The sequence below is a fragment of the Dermacentor andersoni genome, chromosome 4, assembly GCF_023375885.2.
Source record: "Dermacentor andersoni chromosome 4, qqDerAnde1_hic_scaffold, whole genome shotgun sequence".
Lineage (NCBI taxonomy): Eukaryota > Metazoa > Arthropoda > Arachnida > Ixodida > Ixodidae > Dermacentor > Dermacentor andersoni.
In genome coordinates this window covers 124,406,440-124,428,300 of record NC_092817.1, presented here as the reverse complement: position 1 = coordinate 124,428,300, position 21,861 = coordinate 124,406,440, and the positions used below count along the sequence as shown (strand labels likewise).

The 21,861-nt window shown below is 46.8% G+C and overlaps 1 protein-coding gene across 4 annotated transcripts in view; it reads right to left on the bottom strand.

Annotated features, from left to right (window-relative positions):
- LOC126537575 (glycoprotein 3-alpha-L-fucosyltransferase A-like) overlaps nucleotides 1-18,266 on the bottom strand; it is a 50,610-nt gene extending 32,344 nt beyond the window's left edge. Inside the window, exon 1 of one of the 4 annotated variants that reach the window (XM_055074366.2) lies at nucleotides 18,125-18,266. Coding sequence is in view for 1 of the 4 variants with exons in the window: in XM_055074365.2 (XP_054930340.1) it covers nucleotides 14,613-14,624 (12 nt within the window). In the remaining 3 variants the exon portion in view is untranslated. The other 3 variants (XM_055074367.1, XM_055074365.2, XM_055074368.1) reach the window with 3 other exon arrangements.
- Nucleotides 18,267-21,861: the final 3,595 nt, after the last annotated feature.

The following is a 21,861-nucleotide window of genomic DNA, read 5'->3' as shown; positions in this document are numbered from 1 at the left end:
AGAAGTGCCGATTTTTCCGGAGAGCAGCGCAGTCCGCACTGCTTGACATATTTTTGGACTGTCGAAGCAGCCTCTTGGAGCGCCTCTTCCATCTGCCCCAGACTACCCTTCGTCACCCAGACCGCGATGTTATCTCCATAGATGGCTTGCCGAATTCCTTCTATGCGATCGAGTTGTTCGGGCAAATTTAAAAGGGCAATATTGAAGAGCAGAGGGGAGAGGATTGCTCCTTGCGGTATTGCTCCCAGCCAATCCCTAGTGCTCATAGGGATTGGCTGGGACCTAGCCTCTCCGATTTTTATACGAGCCTGTCTGTCTAGTAGAAAGTATCTGAGGTATTAAAAAGTCCTCCTTCCACACTGTGTCTTCCACAGGTTCTCCGGGATCTTTTGAGTGCTTCATATTATCTAAAGCGCCCTTGGGATCCAGGGCCAAGATGGCTCTCCTACTGCGTTTGTTGGGTAGGTCAATAACTTCCATCTTGAGCTGCAGCAGTACGTCTAGCGTGGATAGGCGCTCCCTGAAGCCAAACATGGTATGGGACACGTAATAGTTTTCTACCAAATACGCTGAAAGTCTGGCATGCACTGCTTTCTCCATCAGCTTGCCGGCACATGAAGTGAGCAAAATCGGACGGAGGTTGCTAATGTTTACCTCTTTGCCCGCCTTAGGGATAAAGCTGACGTCTGCCGATTTCCACGCCAGGGGCTGTTTGCCAGCTCTCCAGCACTCATTGATGTAATCCGCCAGCTGGCCTAGCATCTTCTTGCTCATGTTGGCAAGCAAGCCGACCGTAATTTTGTCATGTCCTGGCGTCGTACCTCTTCTCATGGTTAGTAGCGCCGCCTGTATTTCTTCTACTTCGAAGTCTCTGTCGAGTTCTGGATTATCTTTGCCTTGATACTGCAACACAGGCTCGTCGTCTTTGGTCGTACAGATGTATTTGCTCGTCAGGGCTGCCACCAGCTGCTCATCCCTATCCCCCTAGCCGTGGAGTGCTCTCTTGAGGTTCCGCTGCTGCTCTCCGCTCGTCTTGCTGGGCTCGATGAGGCATCGCAGGAGGCTCCACGTGGATTTGACGCCAAGCCCACCTCTCAATGAGTCGCACTTGATTATCCAGTTGTTCTTGGCCAAGGTCCACGCGTATTCCTCTGCTTGTGTGATTTCAACGACGAAGTTGAGGGCTCTATATATATTCCCCGTTAGCAGGCGCCAGCCGCTCTCCAACGCAAGCTAGAGTTAATGAATATGAAAGTATAAACAGTAATTCTAAGACTATAGGCACAATTCGAGCTTTATAATGTATAATTTCTTTTACAGCGAAAGCTGTATATATCTAACCTTCCGTAGTTTTTTCGCCGTCCGGCGACAGCAACGGACTTGGCGATTCCTAACAAAAGATGGACGGATGAGATTAAGAAGTTTGCAGGGATAACGTGGCCACAATTCGCACATGACCGGGGTAGTTGGAGAAGTATGGGAGAGGCCTTTGCATTGCAGTGGGCATAGTCATGATGATGATGATGATGAAGAAACAAACCCATATTGGTGCAATGCGGCGGCGCAGATGTCAAAAGGGGGAACAGATTGGAACGTTCACCGTGAACAATAGCGTGACGTCAATGTTATCGCAGTATATGAGCCGGAGAGGTATCGACGCTAAAAACAGCTGCCTTATCGTTGGGGTGGACACGTATAGTTCGTACACCTGAAGAACAAGATGTGTACGAGGAGCGCCGGAGGGAACAGCAACGAGAATGTAAACGGCGCCGGCGCGAAACGACCACCGACGAAGAACGCTCCCGCGAATGCTGAACGGAAGCAATCGCGAGCCCGCGCACCTCTGCACGAGCAACGGTGCCAGACTCGCAACGCAAAAGATGGCAACCATTCCACTTTGTAAAGATGGAATGGCAGCGAAAGCACTTTGCTTTTCGTTTGAGAGCTTTGACAGTCGTCAGCTTTCGCTGCCGTTCTATCTTCACGGAGTGGAATGGTTTGTCATCTTTTCTGTGCTTTGTACCGCGGCCTTTACCATGTCTAAAATTTTGGAATTTCGCATGCCGCGAGCCATCTAAGCACTTTTAATAGCTTATGTGTTGAATCCAAACGTTAAAAACCAATCACGCGTTCGATGGATCGCTCAATCTGCCAATCAATCGATCGGTTGCCGTGGCACGGTAAGTTGCGAATAAAGAGTAGCAAGGTGAAGTGCAAACTCACTCGACTGAAGTACTGAAGATACAGGTTTGCACGAGGTTACAAGCTTCAGCGTTTCCACACGCCGTGTTCCGCTGCAAGTGCAGATTTCTTTTTTCACGCCGATTAAACAGGATGTGCCGTTCTCACCCGTGCGCGCGAGAGCTACGCCAGCGCTTTGTCTTTCTCCTCGACTGAAGTCTCATTTCTGCGTGCAACAGCGCGCGTGCTTACTGTGCCGAATGGGCACGCATCTTTTGTTTGTTTGTTTGTTTGTGTTTAGATTGTTTCACTCGCGCAATAACAGGAGCGAGAGCACGGCCCCAAGGAACTTCCGGTGAAGGGCCTCACCAGTCTTCTGCGTCGAAACACAAAGCGCGTTTTTACATTGTTTAACTGTGCGGAAAGCATATTTTTAAGTTTTGAGATAAAAGACGTGCGCATTGCCGTTTCAAGACTACTCCATATTTTTCGCATAACTTACGGCAACCTTTACTTGTAATATCGTCGTTATATATAGAGGAAAGGTGTTGAAAATTTGCGGGCTTAGATTTTAACGTAGTCCTGGTTCTCGGTATCGCCGCCAATACCTTTTTTTTTTTTTGCTCGTGGTAATGTAGCCGGCTACGTCAGTGAGCAAAAGCGTAAGCCCGCCAGGGCTTATGTTTGTAAACACTGAAAGGGCATGTCTTCCTTGGCGAGTTGAGGTCGAACAGCTGTAGTAATAATAATAAGAGTAACAAAAACAACAATGTTTATTTTCAGTAAAAAAATGCGAAATAACACGAACAGGCCGGTCTAAGGCTCAGTTGGCTTGTAGGACCATGCTTATGAACATGATACATACGGTGAGTGAAATACATAAATTGACGACACATGGAGAACAACGAAAAAAATTAATGACAAGGAATGGAAACGAAGAACAAGATAACATTTGGTCATTTTACTTAAATCAAATGAAATTGAAGAAGTACGATAACAAAATGTTCTGGAAGTTAACGTATTTCCCCATTGCTCCTTCAATAATTCTTTCAGCGTGCTTTCCGAAGTCGCGTCAAATATTTCATCCGGTAACTTGTCAAAAATGTCCGGCCCATATGCACAGCGTCTGGCCGCACCCTACCGCACCCTGCCGCACCCTACCGTGTGCATGGACGAACGAGGAACCACATAACGGGCGTGTTTTCGAAGTTCCCTTGCGGCTGTAGTCTTTTTTTTTTTTTTTTTTGAGTACGGAATTCCAGTAATGTTGGACTACAACTGTTCCAATGCGCAATGAGTTAAAACTCGATAGACCAAGTTCATGGAAAAAATATTTGCAGCTGTTACTATCGGGGAATATTTGGCAACATTTTTAAGAATATTTTTTATACAGCTGTCTACCCTGCATCTCCAACGATCCGAACAGAAGCCCAAACTGTAATGCCGTATCTCAACACACTGTAACCCAGTGCATGTACAATCATTCTTTTTTTTTTTTTACAAACGTGCGCAAAACCTTTTCTATTAAACAAAAACCAAGCGACTGACCTAAGTTTTGAACAGATAAGTGATCAGTGATATTGCCAAGATAAGTTACTATCGAAAGATATTCCAATATATTTTACACAATCAACGTGTGGAATAGGTGCGCATTTACAAGAAAGACAGTTCGACTTATGTAAGTACAGAGGCATGCCAATTACAGCAGTCTTGAGTGTAACGCGAAAACAAACAAGCTGCGTTTTTCGGGCATTGACAACAATTCCATCGTTAGTAAACCAAAGCACTGCATTGCACACGTCATTTTGCTACATTTCGGTGGACATTTTGTAAGAAATATGTTTTGCCAGTAACACAGCGTCGTCAGCATACTGCATCACCGAACATTTGGATATTGCCAAAAGAATGTCATTAACGAAGGTGCTAAACAACAATGTCGATAAAACTGACCCCTGAGGAACACCAGCATTCAGCAACGACTTAGAACTGAAAACGCCATTATCATCGGTGGTGACCGCTTGAAAACGGTTGCTCAAGTAATCTTCGAGAATGTTGTAAAAATGCCCACGAAATTCTCCCCCCCCCCCCAAAAAAAAAAAAATTACAGTTTGCTTAACAAGATTTGGTGGTTCAGGGTGTCGAAGGCTTTCGCTACACCTTTGAAAAGAGAGAACAGGTGAAGAGATTCCGATCGAATGCCGAGAACAGTTCATCTGAAAATTCCTCAGGCAGTGCGGCAGTACCACGCCCAGAAACGAAGCCAAACCGTCGATCAGACAGGATAGAAAAATGTGTTGGAAAAGAAGACATAGAGCGGAAAAGAAATTTTTCTAAGACCTGAGCACAATAACCGGCAAAATATAAATTGGCCGATAGTTTTCGATATTATAAAAAAAAATCAAATTTAGGTTTTACGTGCCAAAACAACGATCCGATTATGAGGCATACGCAGTAGTGAGGCACACCGGAATAATTTTGACTGCCCTGGTTTACCTTAACGTGCACTTATAGATCTAAGTACACAAGCTTTCTTGAATGTCGTCTCCGTCGAAATACGACCGCCGCAACCGGGATCGAACCCGCGACCTCCTGCTAAGCAGTGCAACATCATCTATATATATATATATATATATATATATATATATATATATATATGAGCATGACGATAGGAAACCGAAAGGCCCGATTTTTATTAGTCATGTAGTAAGAAGCAAACAAACAAGGGCAACTAGGATAACATAGGGGAAATTACTTTTACTTATCAATTGAGTTTAAAAAATGATAAATTAATGGAAATTAATGTGGACGAAAATACAACTGGCCGCAGGTGGGGCACGAACCCATGACTTCGCATTGCGCATGCGCTGCTTTAGCTACCGCGGCGCCATTTTCCCGTCCACTATCTGAGATATTTATGTTTATCCGCTAGAATTGAACCTGGGTGTGTGTATACATATATGCATTATCTGACCAGGTGGGCATCATTTGACAAGAAAAACCAAAGCAATTAATGCACTAACGAAACCTATTGCATTAACTATCTTGTTAGTTGCAAACCTTGCACGGCACGTGTTTACATTGAAAATACGACGGGAATCGCCACGAAAGTCTTGTTCCGCTTTTCTACGTTTCACAATCGCCGTGCAGACCGAAAACACTGGCGTCAAATTATTCGTTTAATTTATCCGATTACGCACGCGGCACTACGACCCCTCCCGCCCCCTGTGATGTATACGCAGGGGGGGGGGGGGGGAGAGGGGAGCTTAAAATAAAGCTGCGCCATGCCGCTTGATTATACGTCGAACCGGGAGTTAGGCAAGAGCCAGTCAGCGACGGCAGCTTTATTTTTATTTTTTTTACGCCGTCCAAGTATACGTCCCGAAGGGTTGCACCGCGAGCAGCGTTCCGAGGTGCCGAGTGTGTATGTTAATCGGGCAAATCGAACAAATACTTCGACGCCAGTTATTTCGGGTCTACGCGGCCCATTTCGATATGTACAGACTTTCGTGACGATTGCTTCCAGCTTTCAAATACAAGCGTGTGAGGAAAGGTTTGTGACTAAGAAGCTATATTAGAGTGTGTTAGTGAAACGTTTGCGGTCCTCTTAGACCGGCATATGCTAGCAATTTCCGCACAGCTGCTGAGCGGGAACGCTATCGCGCTCGCAACACAGCGCTTATGTTGGCGGGGAGCGAAGGTCGCTTCCCTCCAAAGCCGACTGAGCGGAGCGGGCTCGGTCGTTTTCCAGTCGAGCGGATAGCGCGTCGCCCGCGCCTCGGCAAGACGCGCCTATGAAATGCGAAATCTACGCAGTGCCCTGCAGCTGAGTGGAGCAGTGCGCGTAAGCCACGTAATGCTAAAACTATTATTGCAATTCGTTTACTTCATGGATGTACTTTCTTTTTTGCAAATGATTTCCGCCCGCACAGATAGTACGTCACCTGCAGTGACGTAATTCGAGTAAGCTTTGCACGCTTTTACACGCTTTTGCGCGAGTAAGTTTTGCACCTTTATATATATTTTTTAAACGTCTTCGAACAAAATCAATAAAAAGAAAATTCGACAGAGACGCTTAAGACTGCTTTACGTGTGGGAGTAAGAAAGCATTATACCGTTTGTTGACCTCGGAAAGCCATGAACGCGCTCATGTCATAAACTCATGACGTGGCGCCACCTCCTCCCCATTGGCTGCTGTGCTGTCACGTGCCCAATGGCGCACGCAGTGGGCCAAACCTTTAGTGAGCCAGATGGCTGCGACGTGACGTGTGCCGTGACGCACGCAATAGGCCACACCTTTCTGACTAAAGGTCAGCTAGAACCATGCAGCCATGGTGGCGTCGGAGAAGCGTGCTCATCTCGCACCCAAGAGGCCCGGGTTGCCACCCAGACCGAAATTTACCGAATTTTCTTTTCGAATTCTTTGTTTCCTTTGTTTACAGGAACCTACCTGAGAAATATGACGTCATTCCGAGCATCTTGTGACTGCGCCGTCGGCCATTTCTGGTACCATATTTCGGTCACGCCGACGGATTTTCGCCTAATGGAGAACATAGCGAATTCGCATTAAAATCTGCGGCCTCCACATTTGCGTATAAAGCATGACCGCGGAAAGGCAAACACGACCGCATGCGGCGTCCAAACTGCACCTGACGGCTCTCCAGCTGTCTCGCGTAACGCACGCCCACGTTTTTGCGATGACTTCGCGGCTATGGCATTCTTCTGCTAAGCACGAGGTCGTGGGGTTCGATTACCAGCCACGGCGGCTGGCCGTATTCTGCAGGGGGGCGGAATGCCATTACCGCATTGTGTATTTAGATTTAAGTTACACGTTATAGAACCCCTGGACGTCGAAATTATAATCATGAAACCTCTATCTACATACGGTTTTGTTCTGGGGCGTTGAATCCAGTAATTTAAGTCTGCCTCACCACGTAAGCCCTGACGTCGCTTTCGAACTGCTGCGCAAGTGTTACATCGTCCCTGCTTGTATATAGACGCGACTGCGGGTACGGAATATCACCTGAAACGTAGGCTCAAGACTTCGCATCACGCAATCACTGTCCCAAGGCGCTTTTCCTCGGCCCTTCGCATGACCTTATGTACACAGAAAAAGTAACGATTACGAACGCGGTACTATCGATACTCGTAGCACTGAATCGGACTATAGTCCTGCGCCTTCTAGCACGTATTGCTTTCTTGTATCACACATAATACGCCGCCACTTAGATGTCATTTCAATCTAACTAACCGCGCAGATTTTAACACAATGGTGAAAATAGAAATGGTGCGAACCTTATTCGCGTTAGCGAGGTATAGCAGCGGTGTATAGTGGATGACGCGTGCACGGCCTCATGCTATGTCGCTGTCAGCTGCCTATAGCAGGACGACGAAGACGTTTTTGAAGCTGATGATTTACGAATTATGTGAAGCTTCTCTAGGGTGTAGTGTTGATGCGAGGTGTACTTACAGAGAAAGAGAGTGAGAGAGAGCTCTTTTATTTAGAAGCAGAGAGGCGCATAAGTATTCGCCAACGCGCTGTTCTGCAAGGGAGGGAGTAGAGGTGAGAGATAGGCCCTAGAAGGATGAACTAAGAAAGTTGAGAAAAAAAAAACAAACTAAAATAACATCATTTGATATCTTCATTTCGTTTTTGAATCCTACTTGTCTTTAGAGTCGTCTTGACTTCACTGTTGGCTTTTTATACGACGTAGGTATAGTACGAACAACAGCTAGGGTCTTGAAAAGAAGCCAACGGGTGGAACGCAATCAAGCAAAAAATCGAGCGCTTAACGTTGCATCGATGGAGCATACCGCGGGGACCTAATATGTTCCGTAGTGTCAAAGCTAAATACGAAAGGCACTTAAATACATTTAAAACTACTATATCCTTTGTGTTACAGTTAGACATACCCATCCTTGGGGAATATGGCTAGCCCAGAATGGCCACCTACCTAGTTGCAAGCACAGAAAATCAAAGAAACAGTTTAATATCATGTGCTAAATGTTGCATTAGCAGGTCTGTGTGCTATAGGGGTACTTATGAAGTGACATCATATGTACAGGATTCATGTAGTGATTTATTGTTTAACAAAGCAGAGCACAGGTGAGCTCACTGGCACTACCTTGTCGTTAAACTTTCTAGGTTATGTAGGTTGTATTATTGGCGAGAAGAGAGAGAGAGAAAGAGAGAGAGAGAGAGAAATGAAATGAAAAAGGCAGGGAGGTTAACCGGAAGAGCTTCTGGTTTGCTATCCTGCGCTGCAGGAAGGGTAAGGGGAAAAGAAAGGGGGAAAGAATAGCAAAGAAATAAAGTTATTCGTGAGAAACTTGCCTATTTCCACAAAGCCCTAGGCCCATGCGCAAAAGAAACTCCACTTTAAAACCTTAATTTCAAGCAATTTCGCTATATGGGATAAAGAAAATCTACCGCTTAAATGCAACATATAAGCGTGTTTACAGGAGGTATTCAGAGACCTGGATTGGGAAGAATTGGGGATAAGAGTAAATGGAGAATACCTTAGTAACTTGCGCTTCGCTGATGATATTGCCTTGCTTAGTAACTCAGGGGACCAACTGCAATGCATGCTCACTGATCTGGAGAGGCAGAGCAGAAGGGTGGGACTAAAAATGAATCTGCAGAAAACTAAAGTAATGTTTAACAGTCTCGGAAGGGAACAGCAGTTTACGATAGGTAGCGAGGCACTGGAAGTGGTAAGAGAATACATCTACTTAGGACAGGTAGTGACTGCTGATCCAGATCATGAGAGTGAAGTAATCAGAAGAATAAGAATGGGCTGGGGTGCGTTTGGCAGGCATTCGCAGATCATGAACAGCAGGTTGCCATTATCCCTCAAGAGAAAAGTGTATAACAGCTGTGTCTTACCAGTACTCACGTACGGGGCAGAAACCTGGAAGCTTACGAAAAGGGTTCTACTTAAATTGAGGACGACGCAACGAGCTATGGAAAGAAGAATGATAGGTGTAATGTTAAGGGATAAGAAAAGAGCAGATTGGGTGAGGGAACAAACGCGCGTTAATGACATCTTAGTTGAAATCAAGAAAAAGAAATGGGCATGGGCAGGACATGTAATGAGGAGGGAAGATAACCGATGGTCATTAAGGGTTACGGACTGGATTCCGAGGGAAGGGAAGCGTAGCAGGGGGCGACAGAAAGTTAGGTGGGCAGATGAGATTAGGAAGTTTGGAGGGTCAACATGGCCACAATTAGTACATGACCGGGGTAGTTGGAGAAGTATGGGAGAGGCCTTTGCCCTGCAGTGGGCGTAATCAGGCTGATGATGATGATGATGATGATGATAAGCGTCTACCTCTAGTGTTTCCTTATTCTTTAAGTAAACAGATTTTTTTTTAATCATCTGTGGTATAGGCAACGTAATTGTGATTCTTGAGCTGGATTGCTGGAAGCGGTGAACATTACACTTACAAAAAAAAATGATATGTATAATAACTTCATTAACAAAAAAATACTAATTATATTTTTTGCCAATAACTTTACTGCACATATTGCAATTTACAAACTGTAACCGGTGGGTTCGCAAGGCGTATCAAACGAATTTTGAGGATGGCACGTGTTTTGAGATATGCGCCGCCAAACTTGCGGTAATATCGCAGGTTGTCCTGCTTATTATTTTTTATCAAAACGCTGTCTTACGTATTGAAGCACAAATGTAACTCGAACGCCCATGCATTTCGTCGCATTCTTCGGGAATGAATATCTCGAAACTGCTGTCATTCTCAAAATTTGTTCCGAGTGGATACGCATCGAGAACTCGCCGGCTATACAATTCGTAAATTGCAATAATTGCGCCCTAAACTTATTTTTGTTTAAAGTAAAATTAATTTCTGATGTCTTACGCGCCAAGACGGTGATCTGATTGGGAGGCACGCCCGTAGTGGGGGACTTCGAATTAATTTTGACCACCTGGGGCCTCTTTGACGTGCACCCTAATGCACGGCGCGCGGGCGTTTTTACATTTCGTCCCCATCGAAATGCACCGGCCGCGGTCTGGATTTTATTCGCTATAAGCCACCACGACGGGTGAAAGTTATAAAAATCTACTTAATTATTTTTTTTAATTAATCACTTGTGCATTTCAATTTCTCGTGCAGGTAATGTTTCTCGTGCAGGCACAGGAGGTTATTTTGGTAATGCCCGCTTCTGTGACCTTTTAAAGATTCTGTTTGTAGTAAAGCAAAAAGTAGTATATGTGTTTTACATAAACGTCCTATTTCTAGCCGAGAGTGTGCTGAAGAGGAAATAAAATATGCCAAGCAACGGGTATTGCATTATTGAAGAGACGGTCGTATTTGCTCGGTGAGTGAGTGAGTGAAATAACTATTATATTTGCTCGGTGATTATATGTGTGTACTTACGTTCTTCCTGACCTCCTCACCACTCGTACTCCCCTCCGCGGAGAATCAAGTTAGACGGCACTCGCTCGGACTGACTTTCACGCATTTTAAGTACACGACCCCCCTCCCCTCCCTCCCTCTCTCTCTCTCTCTCTCTCTCTCTCTCTCTCTCTCTCTCTAAGTGTTATGTACCGCTGTGCGCTACCACGTGGTGTGCTAATGTCATATATCAAAATAGGCCAGGAAGCGATATGCAAATATTCCACTTTTATTAAGCGATACAGCGGCAAACCACTGCAATTGCAACAGCTCTGGCGGGGACTCCGATATAGAGGCGCGTTACCTTTTGCTACAGTACCAGATGACAGTAGTTCTGAGAGAGGCAGAGAGAGAAGAAAAATTATTCAGAAAGGCAGAGGTCGGCCTGAGCTATAGCTTGCTCTGGCCTGCTACTCTACACTGGGGAAAAGGAACGGGGAGGAAAATGGCTTATGAATGATGATGACAATATAAGGAGGAGGTGCATGTACACAAGGTCACAACGCTGTGGCATCTCTAAAGTCATGCGACTATAGCCCAGTGGCTTGTTGAAAGGCTATAGCGCCACTTGTAACCAAGGCTGCGCTATTTGCATTATAGGCCAAGGACTCAGAAGAAACTCGTCTGATAGCGGCCTCTTATCGACGTTTGCAGTGGATGAGACCAGTTGCTGTCGTTCTTGCGCGTACGCTGGACAAACACGAATAATGTCAAGTGTTTCTGACACCTGGTAGCATTCACATTTTGGTCTAGCACCGCTGCAACCTACGAGATGTCCATAAAGCCTGATGAATGCGACATCAAGGCGAATCCGATGCATCACCCTTGTTTGGCATCTTCTGAGGCAGTGCGGAATTTCGCTTCTGTGTCCCATTTATGCACTCGCTTGTGTCGTTGATCTGGTTGGGTCCGGTGCTCCAACGTACAGTTGCGCAGTACGCAACGAAGTATCGCGTTTTTGTGTGTTCGTGAGAACGCAATGCGTACTTCAGAAGCATTATTTAAAGAAGCTTTCGCTTCAGCGTCTGCCTGTTCATTCCCCATCACGCCACAGTGTGCAGATATCCATTGAAAGGTGATATCGTGGCCATTTATTTTTGCGTGGTCAGGATGCTCTGTAATTTCTAGAGCTATTGGATAATAGGACACAGTCAATCATTTGAAGAGCTGGCTTGGAATCGCAGAATATCGTCCATGCGCAAGGAGGCACCTCGGAGAGAAATCGAAGTGCCTCCTAGCTAGCAACTAGGCGCCCGCCAAATCGTCATCGTTTATGGTTATACAAGAGAACATCTGGTACACGGGCTGAATGGGCGTCAATAAGGCTGAGCTAAGTGTGACTGCATAAAATATGGGCAGCATCAAAGGCGCGTCTGGTCATCAGCGGACACTGAAAATGATATTCGCGCATGAACATCGCCTAAATATGGTGACGATGTTCCGCAGCGCGCTACAATACCACCCGAAGGACGTGGTTGACGACGGAATGTGTAGATGCCTCCAATATACTATGTGTCCCAGCTAGCGCGGGCCAAGCTGTTTAAAAAAAAATGGGCTACGACATGCCACAATGGTACCTCCGATGTTACACATATATATATATATATATATATATATATATATATATATATATACCAGCAAAAAGCAATTCTGGGTCCGGGTAAATATTCACAGTGAAGTAAACGCACGTATGAAGCGGTCTATTGACGTTTCGGCCGCGGCCCGGCCTTCATGGGGGTCGCCTCCAACCCTACAGCTGGAATACAACTGGCAGAACTTTCCAAGTTAATCAACAAGCGTAAGACAGCTGACATAAGTAAGTATAATATGGATAGAATTGTACACGCTCTCAGGAACGGAGGAAGCCTGAAAGCAGTGAAGAAGAAACTATGAATAGGCAAGAATCAGATGTATGCGTTAAGAGACAGACCCGGCAATATCATTACTAATATGGATTAGATAGTTCTAGTGGCTGAGGAGTTCTATATAGATTTATACAGTACCAGTGGCACCCACGACGATAATGGAAGAGAGAAGTCTAGAGGAATTTGAAATCCCACATGTAACGCCGGAAGAAGTAAAGAAAGCCTTGGGAGCTATGCAAAGGGGGAAGGCAGCTGGGGAGGATCAGGTAACAGCAGATTTGTTGAAGGATGGTGGGCAGATTGTTTTAGAAAAACTGGCCACCCTGTATACGCAATGCCCCATGACCTCGAGTGTACCGGAATCTTTGAAGAAGGCTAACGTATAATTCTAAACCATAAGAAAGGGGACGCCTACGACTTCAAAAATTATAGACCGATCAGCTTACTGTCCGTTGTCTACAAAGTATTTACTAAGGTAATCGCAAATAAAATCAGGAACACCTTAGACTTCTGTCAACCAAAGGACCAGGCAAGATTCCGTAAAGGCTACTCAACAGTAGACCATATTCACACTATCAATCAGGTGACAGAGAAATGTGCGGAATATAACCAACCCTTATATATAGCTTTCATTGATTACGAGAAAGCGTTTGATTCAGTCGAAACCTCAGCAGTCATGCGGGCATTACGGAAACAGGGTGCAGACGAGCCGTATGTAAAGATACTGAAAGATACCTATAGCGGCTCCACAGCCACCGTAGTCCTCCATAAAGAAAGCAACAAAATCTCAATAAAGAAGGGCGTCAGGCAGGGAGATACGACCTCTCCAATGCTATTCACAGCGTGTTCACAGGAGGTATTCAGAGACCTGGATTGGGAAGAATTGGGGATAAGAGTTAATGGAGAATACCTTAGTAACTTGCGATTCGCTGATGATATTGCCTTGCTTAGTAACTCAGGGGACCAATTGCAAAGCATGTTCACTGACCTGGAGGGGCAATGCAGAATGGTGGGTCTAAAAATTAATCTACAGAAAACTAAAGTAATGTTTAACAGCCTCGGAAGAGAACAGCAGTTTACGACAGGTAGCGAGGCACTGGAAGCGGTAAGGGAATACATCTACTTAGGGCAGGTAGTGACCGCGGATCCGGATCATGAGACTGAAATAATCAGAAGAATAAGAATGGGCTGGGGTGCGTTTGGCAGGCATTCTCAGATCATGAACAGCAGGTTGCCATTATCCCTCAAGAGAAAAGTTTATAACAGCTGTGTCTTACTAGTACTCACGTACGGGGCAGAAACCTGGAAGCTTACGAAAAGGGTTCTAATTAAATTGAGGACGACGCAACGAGCTATGGAAAGAAGAATTAGGGGTGTAACATTAAGGGATAAGAAAAGAGCAGGTTGGGTGACGGAACAAATGCGAGGTAATGACATCTTAGTTGAAACCAAGAAAACGAAATGGGGCATGGGGAAGATATGTAATGAGGAGGGAAGATAACCGATGGCCATTAAGGGTTACGGACTCGATCCCAAGGGAAGGGAAGCATAGCAGGGGGCGGCAGAAAGTTAGGTGGGCGGATGAGATTAAGAAGTTGGCAGGGACAACATGGCCACAATTAGTACATGACCGGGGTAGTTGAAGAAGTATGGGAGAAGCCTTTGCCCTGCAGTAAGCGTAACCAGGCTGATTATATATATATATATATATATATATATATATATATATGCTAGATGTTCTTTTTTTAATGCGTTAGCATTGAATTAAAAAGAAAATCCAATAGAGACCACTTCAGCATGACTGTTGACGTTAATGCTATCAGCATTGCAGCAATGTAGCGGCACACCGTGTTACAACCCATGATACGCCTCACGTATGACGCGTTTACTGCATGCGGGCTCCTCTCTCTCGCTTGCCTCCAGTCAAGCTGCGCGATCTAGCGAGGCCGCCGCGAAATCCCCAACCGGTGCGTGTGTGAAAATATATTCGGCCAAGGTTGTCTAGATACATGTATGACGTTGGTTCAATTCCGCCTCCCAGCACCAAGAAGAAAAGCAGATTTTCTTCTATGTTCGAAGGGTGGCAATACTCTTTGGCACAAACCCCGTGACCGAAGTTGGCGTCAAAGAAGCCCATTGAAGAGCTGCACATACCCAGTTGCACATGCCCCGTGGCAGATACCCAGTGAGCCAAGTTGGCGTCGAAGAGGCCCATGAAATATATTCATTGAAGATCAGTGTCCCAGTCAGTCCGACGGTTGGTGTCGAACCCGGTTCCTTCAGCACAACAGCCCCATGCTCTACCCATATTAGACCATATACTACCAGTGACGCAAGTTGGCGTGAAACAAGTTAGATGCGGACAAACAAACAACCAAACATACCGGAAACTTGGTGCAGCTCGCAAAGAATGCTGATCGCTTTAAAGCGAAGCATAATTTTGTCGCATCTTCGACACTTGACCTGAAACTTCGGAGGCGCCGAAGCGATGAGGAATATACATTACACAATTTACTCCTGCGGGAGGCACAATTTATCCGCGAGGACTTTCGTATTTCGTGAACTCCATGCTATAAAAGCTTTTGCGCTTCGGTGCATTTACGCCGCCGCGATTCTACGATTGCGAAATGCTCCCACGGCCTGGACCATCGCGAAATTTCAAGTAGCCTGTAAACGAATACGGTACTAACCTTGGCTTTGTGCGGTGGAAGAATTGAACGACAAGGCGAGAAACCTTGCAGAGGGCCGTACAAAGTTGGCTCCATATGCATGCCGCGCCCTTTGAAATGAAAGGGTCACCTTCCTTTTGCTCCTGTCACCTCCTCGGTGGTAGGTGTAGCGGAAATGGGATGCAGGTGGGTATTCAATGGCGGGGCCTCCAATCTGCAGGTGGCCCTTAGACTGCACGAATCACTCTCTGAGCAGTATGCTAAAGCGTACTATTGACATCGGACAGCGTAGTAAGGAACAATGACAACCTATGAAACTGAACACACAACGAGAAGGCATTGTTCTGCTCCCTTCCCCCGTCAGCGACAGTGGTCGGTGTCACACTCGAAATGTGTTGGGGTACGGCGCTATCGCAACAATTAAACGGCGACGCGAAAAGGCGATGCTAATGAGGAAGCGAGACGTGTCCCGTCTCGGGCATGTTGTGGTCCGTCCGTGTTCTCTCACTACAGCCTTGATTGTGGCTTCTCTTACGCGCCGCGACTGCGTCGGGCGTGCGCATACAAAGACGATGAAAAAAAAAAGGTTTGACTGAGCAGTGTGCATAAATGCTTCGCCAGCACCTACACCAACTATGATCGCTGTGATGATTATTGCAATTCATGGACTACGCTACAGCTGCCGCTCTATCTGTCACGTAGACATTAAGGTAGACTTCGCGGACGTATTGCAGGCCTTATGGACCGTGGATGGTAAAATCCCAAAGCCAGTATTTAATCAGAACACTCGAAATAAACCCGCGGTAGAGGAAGCGCTACGCCAGCCGGCGGCCTGAGATCCTTGTCAAAGTTTCTGACGATCGCCATATAAAGACAAGCTCATTGCTGCACCACTGCAGCTCTCGGAAAGCGTGAACGGAAGCGAGCGGCTCCTAAATAAGGTTTTCCCACTTGTGCGTTCCACACTGCCAGCGTGGCGAGCAAAAACTGATTGCGTACCGCGCTTACATAAATAAAGCTCAACGCACGTAGACGCGAACAGAGCGTTTCAGCGAAAACTTTCTAACACTCTTTTATTTAATTGCCTGTAATAGCACAATTATAGTCCATGAGCTATAGTCTACTCGAAGAGAGGCGGGCAATACTTGCACAAAATGTTGAAATGCATGATCCACTAATTAACAAAAAAATTCAATAACTATATTTGAACTATAATTACGTCATGGCACATTTGGCAATTTACGAATTCTAGCGGGTGAAACTATATTTGAACTATAATTACGTCATGGCACATTTGGCAATTTACGAATTCTAGCGGGTGAGAGTGCAAGGCGTATTCACTTGAAAAGAATTGTGTGGATGACACCATGTGCGAGATATGCGCCCTCGGACTTTGCGCTAGAAATGCACTGTCGTTCCAATTACTTTCTTAACAAAACGTCCTTTCGTGCATTGAAGCAGAAGAGCAACTGGAACGCCAATGCATCTGTCCGCAAAGTTCGGGAAATAACATCTCGAAACTGGAGCCTTCCTGAGAATCCGTTCCGAGTGGATCCGTCTTGCGAACTTCCCCGGCTGGAATACGTAAATTGCAATGTGCCATAAGGTAATCAGCTTAAAATTTAATTAGTTATATTTTGTTAATTAGTCCATTTTTATGCGTGTAATGTCCACCTCTTCGAGTGGACCAGCTCATGGTCTAGAACTGAGCTATCTGCCACAGGCAATTTTTTAAGCATTTCTGAAAGTGTTCGCCGAAACACCCGGTATCTCGAGAGAGTGAAAGAACGCGACATTTGGTGCACCTATATAGTCGTGTTGTATAACTTTATCGCTTTATGTTTTCGCTTCATTTGTAGCCCAGTTGCAACATCAATAAGCCAAATCCTTCACTCTTGCATGCACGTGATGTTATTAACATTGTACACGCTTACAAAATCAAGCATTACGTTTGCGCCCACTACCATCCAATATGACGGGGATTCCCCCTTGAAGCGCGGTATACCTTTAAGTAAGACTGTGCCCAAATAACAAATGCCTTGCAGAAGAGTTTCTATTTTGTCTTGAGTACTTCTTGAGTCCATACGTCGCGTTTTAATAGAGCCCTAGAAGTATATCTTGTTGGGCTATAGTTGGGGAGACGTAGCTATTTGAAGAGGGGCACAAATTGACAAACGTACACATATCTTTTATTGCTGTTTTATTATAACTTCGAAAGTCGCCTATGTGTTGCGCATCCCAAATACCCCAAAGACCTGCGCACAGGCGTAGAACAGCAAGACACCGGATGATACGGAAAAGAAGAAAAAACATATTTATATATTTTTTAATTCGGCCTCATGTCTCAAGTTCCAACAAGGCGCTCCGGTACACGAATATACGGTGTCACCGATGCACCTATTCACATTCTTCATTCTGTGGTAGGCTTCTAAACTTTCCCCCGCTAGCACGTTCTTGCCTACTTCTATAATTTCGATGTCTGAGAAGCCACAATGCGCCGGCTAGTCCTTGACCGGTGTGCTTGTCTTGTCAAACAGCAGAATGCTGAACAGTGCTACACCGGAGACCGAAAAGAAGCACCTGACAGACGTGCTCTCTCCTGTGCCTCTTTTCAATAGTCCGCTGTGTCGCGCTGTTCAAAATTCCGCTGTTCGACAAGACGTACGTGAACTAGTCCGAATCAACACGCTGTTGTCGTCTTGTCTGTCTTTCTCTGTGCACTGTGTGTCAATTTGCGCCTCCTCTTTTATTTATACAGCCTTATAAAACCTAACCATCGCTCACTTCTGTACAATTTCAGTACTCAAATTCAGATACCCCGGTTACTTGCACTTCGCAAACCGATATCTACGACACTATACGTACGTGTACAGCAGGCAACGAACGGCTTCCTCCGAGCTACAAAAAATCGCGTAAAACACCACGTCGACCCGCAGCCGCGATGTCCGACGCGACCGCCTGACCACAATGAGACGCAATTCAAAAGCACAGACTTACTCATCTCATTCGCCTCCCAGCCACAACCGAAAAGCAACGTCAGCAGATGAGGGAAACAAAAGGTAGCTTCGCGAAGTGAAGGGGAGATGCGAAAAGTTGACCCGCGCAGCAAGCTATGCGCTGTTTCCTCGATAACGACGCGGCCAACACCGGCTTGCATATAGAAAAGCACTCAAAACAGCTGTCGGTGGGCTCGTAACTCGCGCCGTGAGGCGCACGAACTAACCGCGTAAAAGAAAGTAGAAAAGAAGGAAAAACATAGGAGGAATAGAAATCGCGGGTGTGTGTTTCAAAGAAAAGAGGAAAGAAGGCCCAAGCAAAGGGAGGGGAAACCACGGAGGCCTCCACTCACGCGCCTCCGTGCTGTATGCAAGTCCCGCGCAAATGAGAGAGAAATTGAGAAACAAAATGACAAAGAGAGCAAGGCGGTACGGAAAAGAAACGAACGTGAAGGTGTGCACCTCTAGGCTGCTTAGCGCAATATATCTGCGTCTTGGCGTGTTTTCCCTCCAGGTTGTGAGGCCATGCATATAGCCGGCGAATGCCTTCCCACGTTCAGAGCGAAGTTATGGGGAGTCCGAGCAAGAGCGCGAGGAGTTGCGTCCAAGTTGTTCGTGGGTCGCGTATACTGTCGCTCTGTAATGAGAAACTGATTTATGGTGGCGCGCTCTTTTTCGTCACACCGTGGTGCGAAGTTGGTCGACCCGCGACCGCAGGCGACATGCCTTCGGAACAGCCTGAAGAACAGCCTGAATGCCGGAGCTATAGCTGGGGCAACGTCGCAATATCGAAGGCAGCACGAGGTCGGGATCGTTGAGAAGGCATCGGCCGGCACAGCACGGCTCCGAGGGTGTCGGTGGTTCCAGAAGGACATGCATTTCCAGAAGGACGCGACGCGGTTTCGGTGTCCTGTCTGCCCGAAAATGTACCAACTAACTGCAGCCTTCGTCAAGGCTCAGAACGAAAGGCTTCTGGCTTTGACGTGATATCCACGTTTCTGAACGAGACACTCCGATCAGGAAACGGATGGCACCTGCCGTCCTGTTTTCATTCTTGTGCAGCAGGATCAATTCCGTCCTGACGCCGATCTCGGAGTACTGGAGCACATCTTCAGAAGCCTGTGCACATACGAAGCGGCGGCCACATGGCTCACTGCCACGTGGCGTATGGTTCTACGTTTTTTTTTTTTGCCTTGCTCTACGTGTTTTGCGCTGTATTCAGTGCCGTTACATGTGCACCCAATCATTTATACAGCCTCGGGGAATTCGCTCAATGCGTATAGTATCTGCGACATTCCCGATATTTGCCTTATTCAGGTACTACAAAAATTTCCTGCTCGTTACAGGGAAAATTACCTGCTCGGAGCGATAGCAGCCGTGGATTTTAGTCAGAGCGTGTTCAGGAGCAATCGACCTTGATCGCCCCCCCGTATACTGTATACCGAATATCACGCTGTCTGGTAGCAGAAGTTCACCTCGTCGTCCAAGGCAATGGCGTCGGTTTTCGAATAACAAGACTTCCCTCACTTACTTCTTTTAACGGCGGAGCTGTTTAAGCTTTTAGTTCCACCGCGGAGCGTTACCAGAAAACTCAGGGCAGCTGTGCGATGCCTCGCGTTGCCTAGTAACCACCCGTTAAAGCACCGAGCCACGTAACCTCCTCGCACCCCGCGCGCGTAGGGCGGAGCCGTGACGTCACAGGCGAGTAAAAGTTCGGTAAAGCCGGCGCAGCGACGCACATCTCGCCTCCTCTACTCCGTGCGTGCGTGCTGCTGCCATGGAAAGACCGAAGAAAGCCCAGGCGCCCGAAAAAGAGGTGGCTTACCAGGGAGAGGGTGGTGGTGAAAAACTTTTATTGCTCTCAGAAGAGGAGCACATGGAGGTTCGCATATGGGCCGGTCCTTAAAATACTAGGTGGAATCCCTAGTACGGGACCCCAGTCGCGTCGGCCGCTGCCCGGGCGCGCTCGACCAAGGCCCTTTGGGCCTGCAAGTCATATAGCAGGCGAGCAGGGTCACCTCCCAGTCCTCCCGAGTGGGGTTGGGGTGAGGGGCAATAGCTGGGTTAGATGGGCAGGCCCACACCATGTGGTAGATGTCCGAAGACTTCTCCGCACAGTGCGGACAACTATTATTTATTTATTATTTGTAAAATACCTTACAAGGCCCCTTCTTGGGGATTGAGTAAGGGGGGCATACAATCAAGTACATACAATTAACAACAATAACAAATGAAAACAGCAGCCAAGTGCACAGCCTAAAAGTCATGAAACATATTAGCTACATAAAGCTGCATATGATTACAATAAAAAGGAGCAATATAAGTTAGTAACAACGTATAACACTGCAAGAAAAAGGCCAAGAAATAACACAGAGCAGTGAGTGTGATAATAATGGTTAACATGGGTTAAGCGAGTTCAGTGAGCTCTTGAATTTATCACGGTCAGTTTCCAAAACTGCCCGTGAAAGAACGATCAAAATGTTTGAGTGCTGTCGGGCACAGCAGAGTGTTCGTATAGAGACGGAGTAGAAGCCACTCCTCCGTCTTAGATAGTCCTTTACTCGGGCGAGGGTAAAGGCTATGGCCAGATTGATAATGCAGGACAATGTCCTTAAAAGAATACGCGGGATTGAATTCGAGATCCTGATCTAGGGGGTCGAGAAAGGAAGCCCGGAGAGAGAGCGCGCGGGCGGCGGCATCGGCTGCCTCATTCCTCTCGAGACCCATATGAGCAGGTGCCCATACTATGTTCCGGTGAGCGGGGTCCCCGGTGTAGGTGCAACTTTGAAGTAGTCGGTAGGCTAAGTATGGAGCCCAGCCTTGCTCGACGTTCCCACAGGCCCCTCGCGAGTCGGAGATAATTGTTTTGGAATCAGAGTCGGTAGCAGCCACTGCAATGGCGACCTCCTCCGCATGAGCTATGTCGCGGGCGCGAAATGTAGGCCCTGTTAAGAACGGCCAGCTGCAGTGCAAGTTTGCCAGCCAGTTACGCCAGCGGTGGTAACCTCCTCATGGAATGCCGCCGCCAACCTCTAGCCTCGTCGCCGTTGCGAGTGAAGGAGTTCGATGAAGCAGGCTTTGTGCTGAAACCGCCACCGTTACGCTCTAGCCTCGTCGCCGTTGCGAGTGAAGTTCTACGAAGCCCCTCTGACGTCGGCTCCGGACCTTTACACCTGTGTGTGTGTGCGGCACGTGTATGTAAGCCCTCATCCTCCAAAAGGGCGGGTCATCTTGAATGACGTCGAACTATGACGTCGAGCAGAGAGCTTATAAGCAGCGATTGTCGGCTGCTGGGTGTGCTCGTTGCCGTGCTCGAGATGTACTAGTGAGCTGAGTGCTCGTTGTCATGCTCGAAATGCACTCGTGAGCTGTGTGCTCGTAAGCTGTTTGCTGTATGCAGGCACGTACCAAGGATTTTTTTTCGGGGGGGGGGGGGGGCACCACAGCCATCATCATCATCATCATCATCATCATCATCATCATCATCATCATCATCATCAGCCTGTTCTTTGTCCACTGCAGGACGAAAGCCTCTCCCTGCGATCTCCAATTACCCCTGTCCTGCGCCAACCGATTCCAACTAGCGCCCGCGAATTTCCTAATTTCATCGCTCCACCTAGTGTTTTGTCGTCCTCGATTGCGTTTCCCTTCTCTTGGTACCCATTCTGTAACCCTAATGGTCCAACGGTTATGTAACCGGCGCATTACATGACCTGCCCAGCTACATTTTTTCCTCTT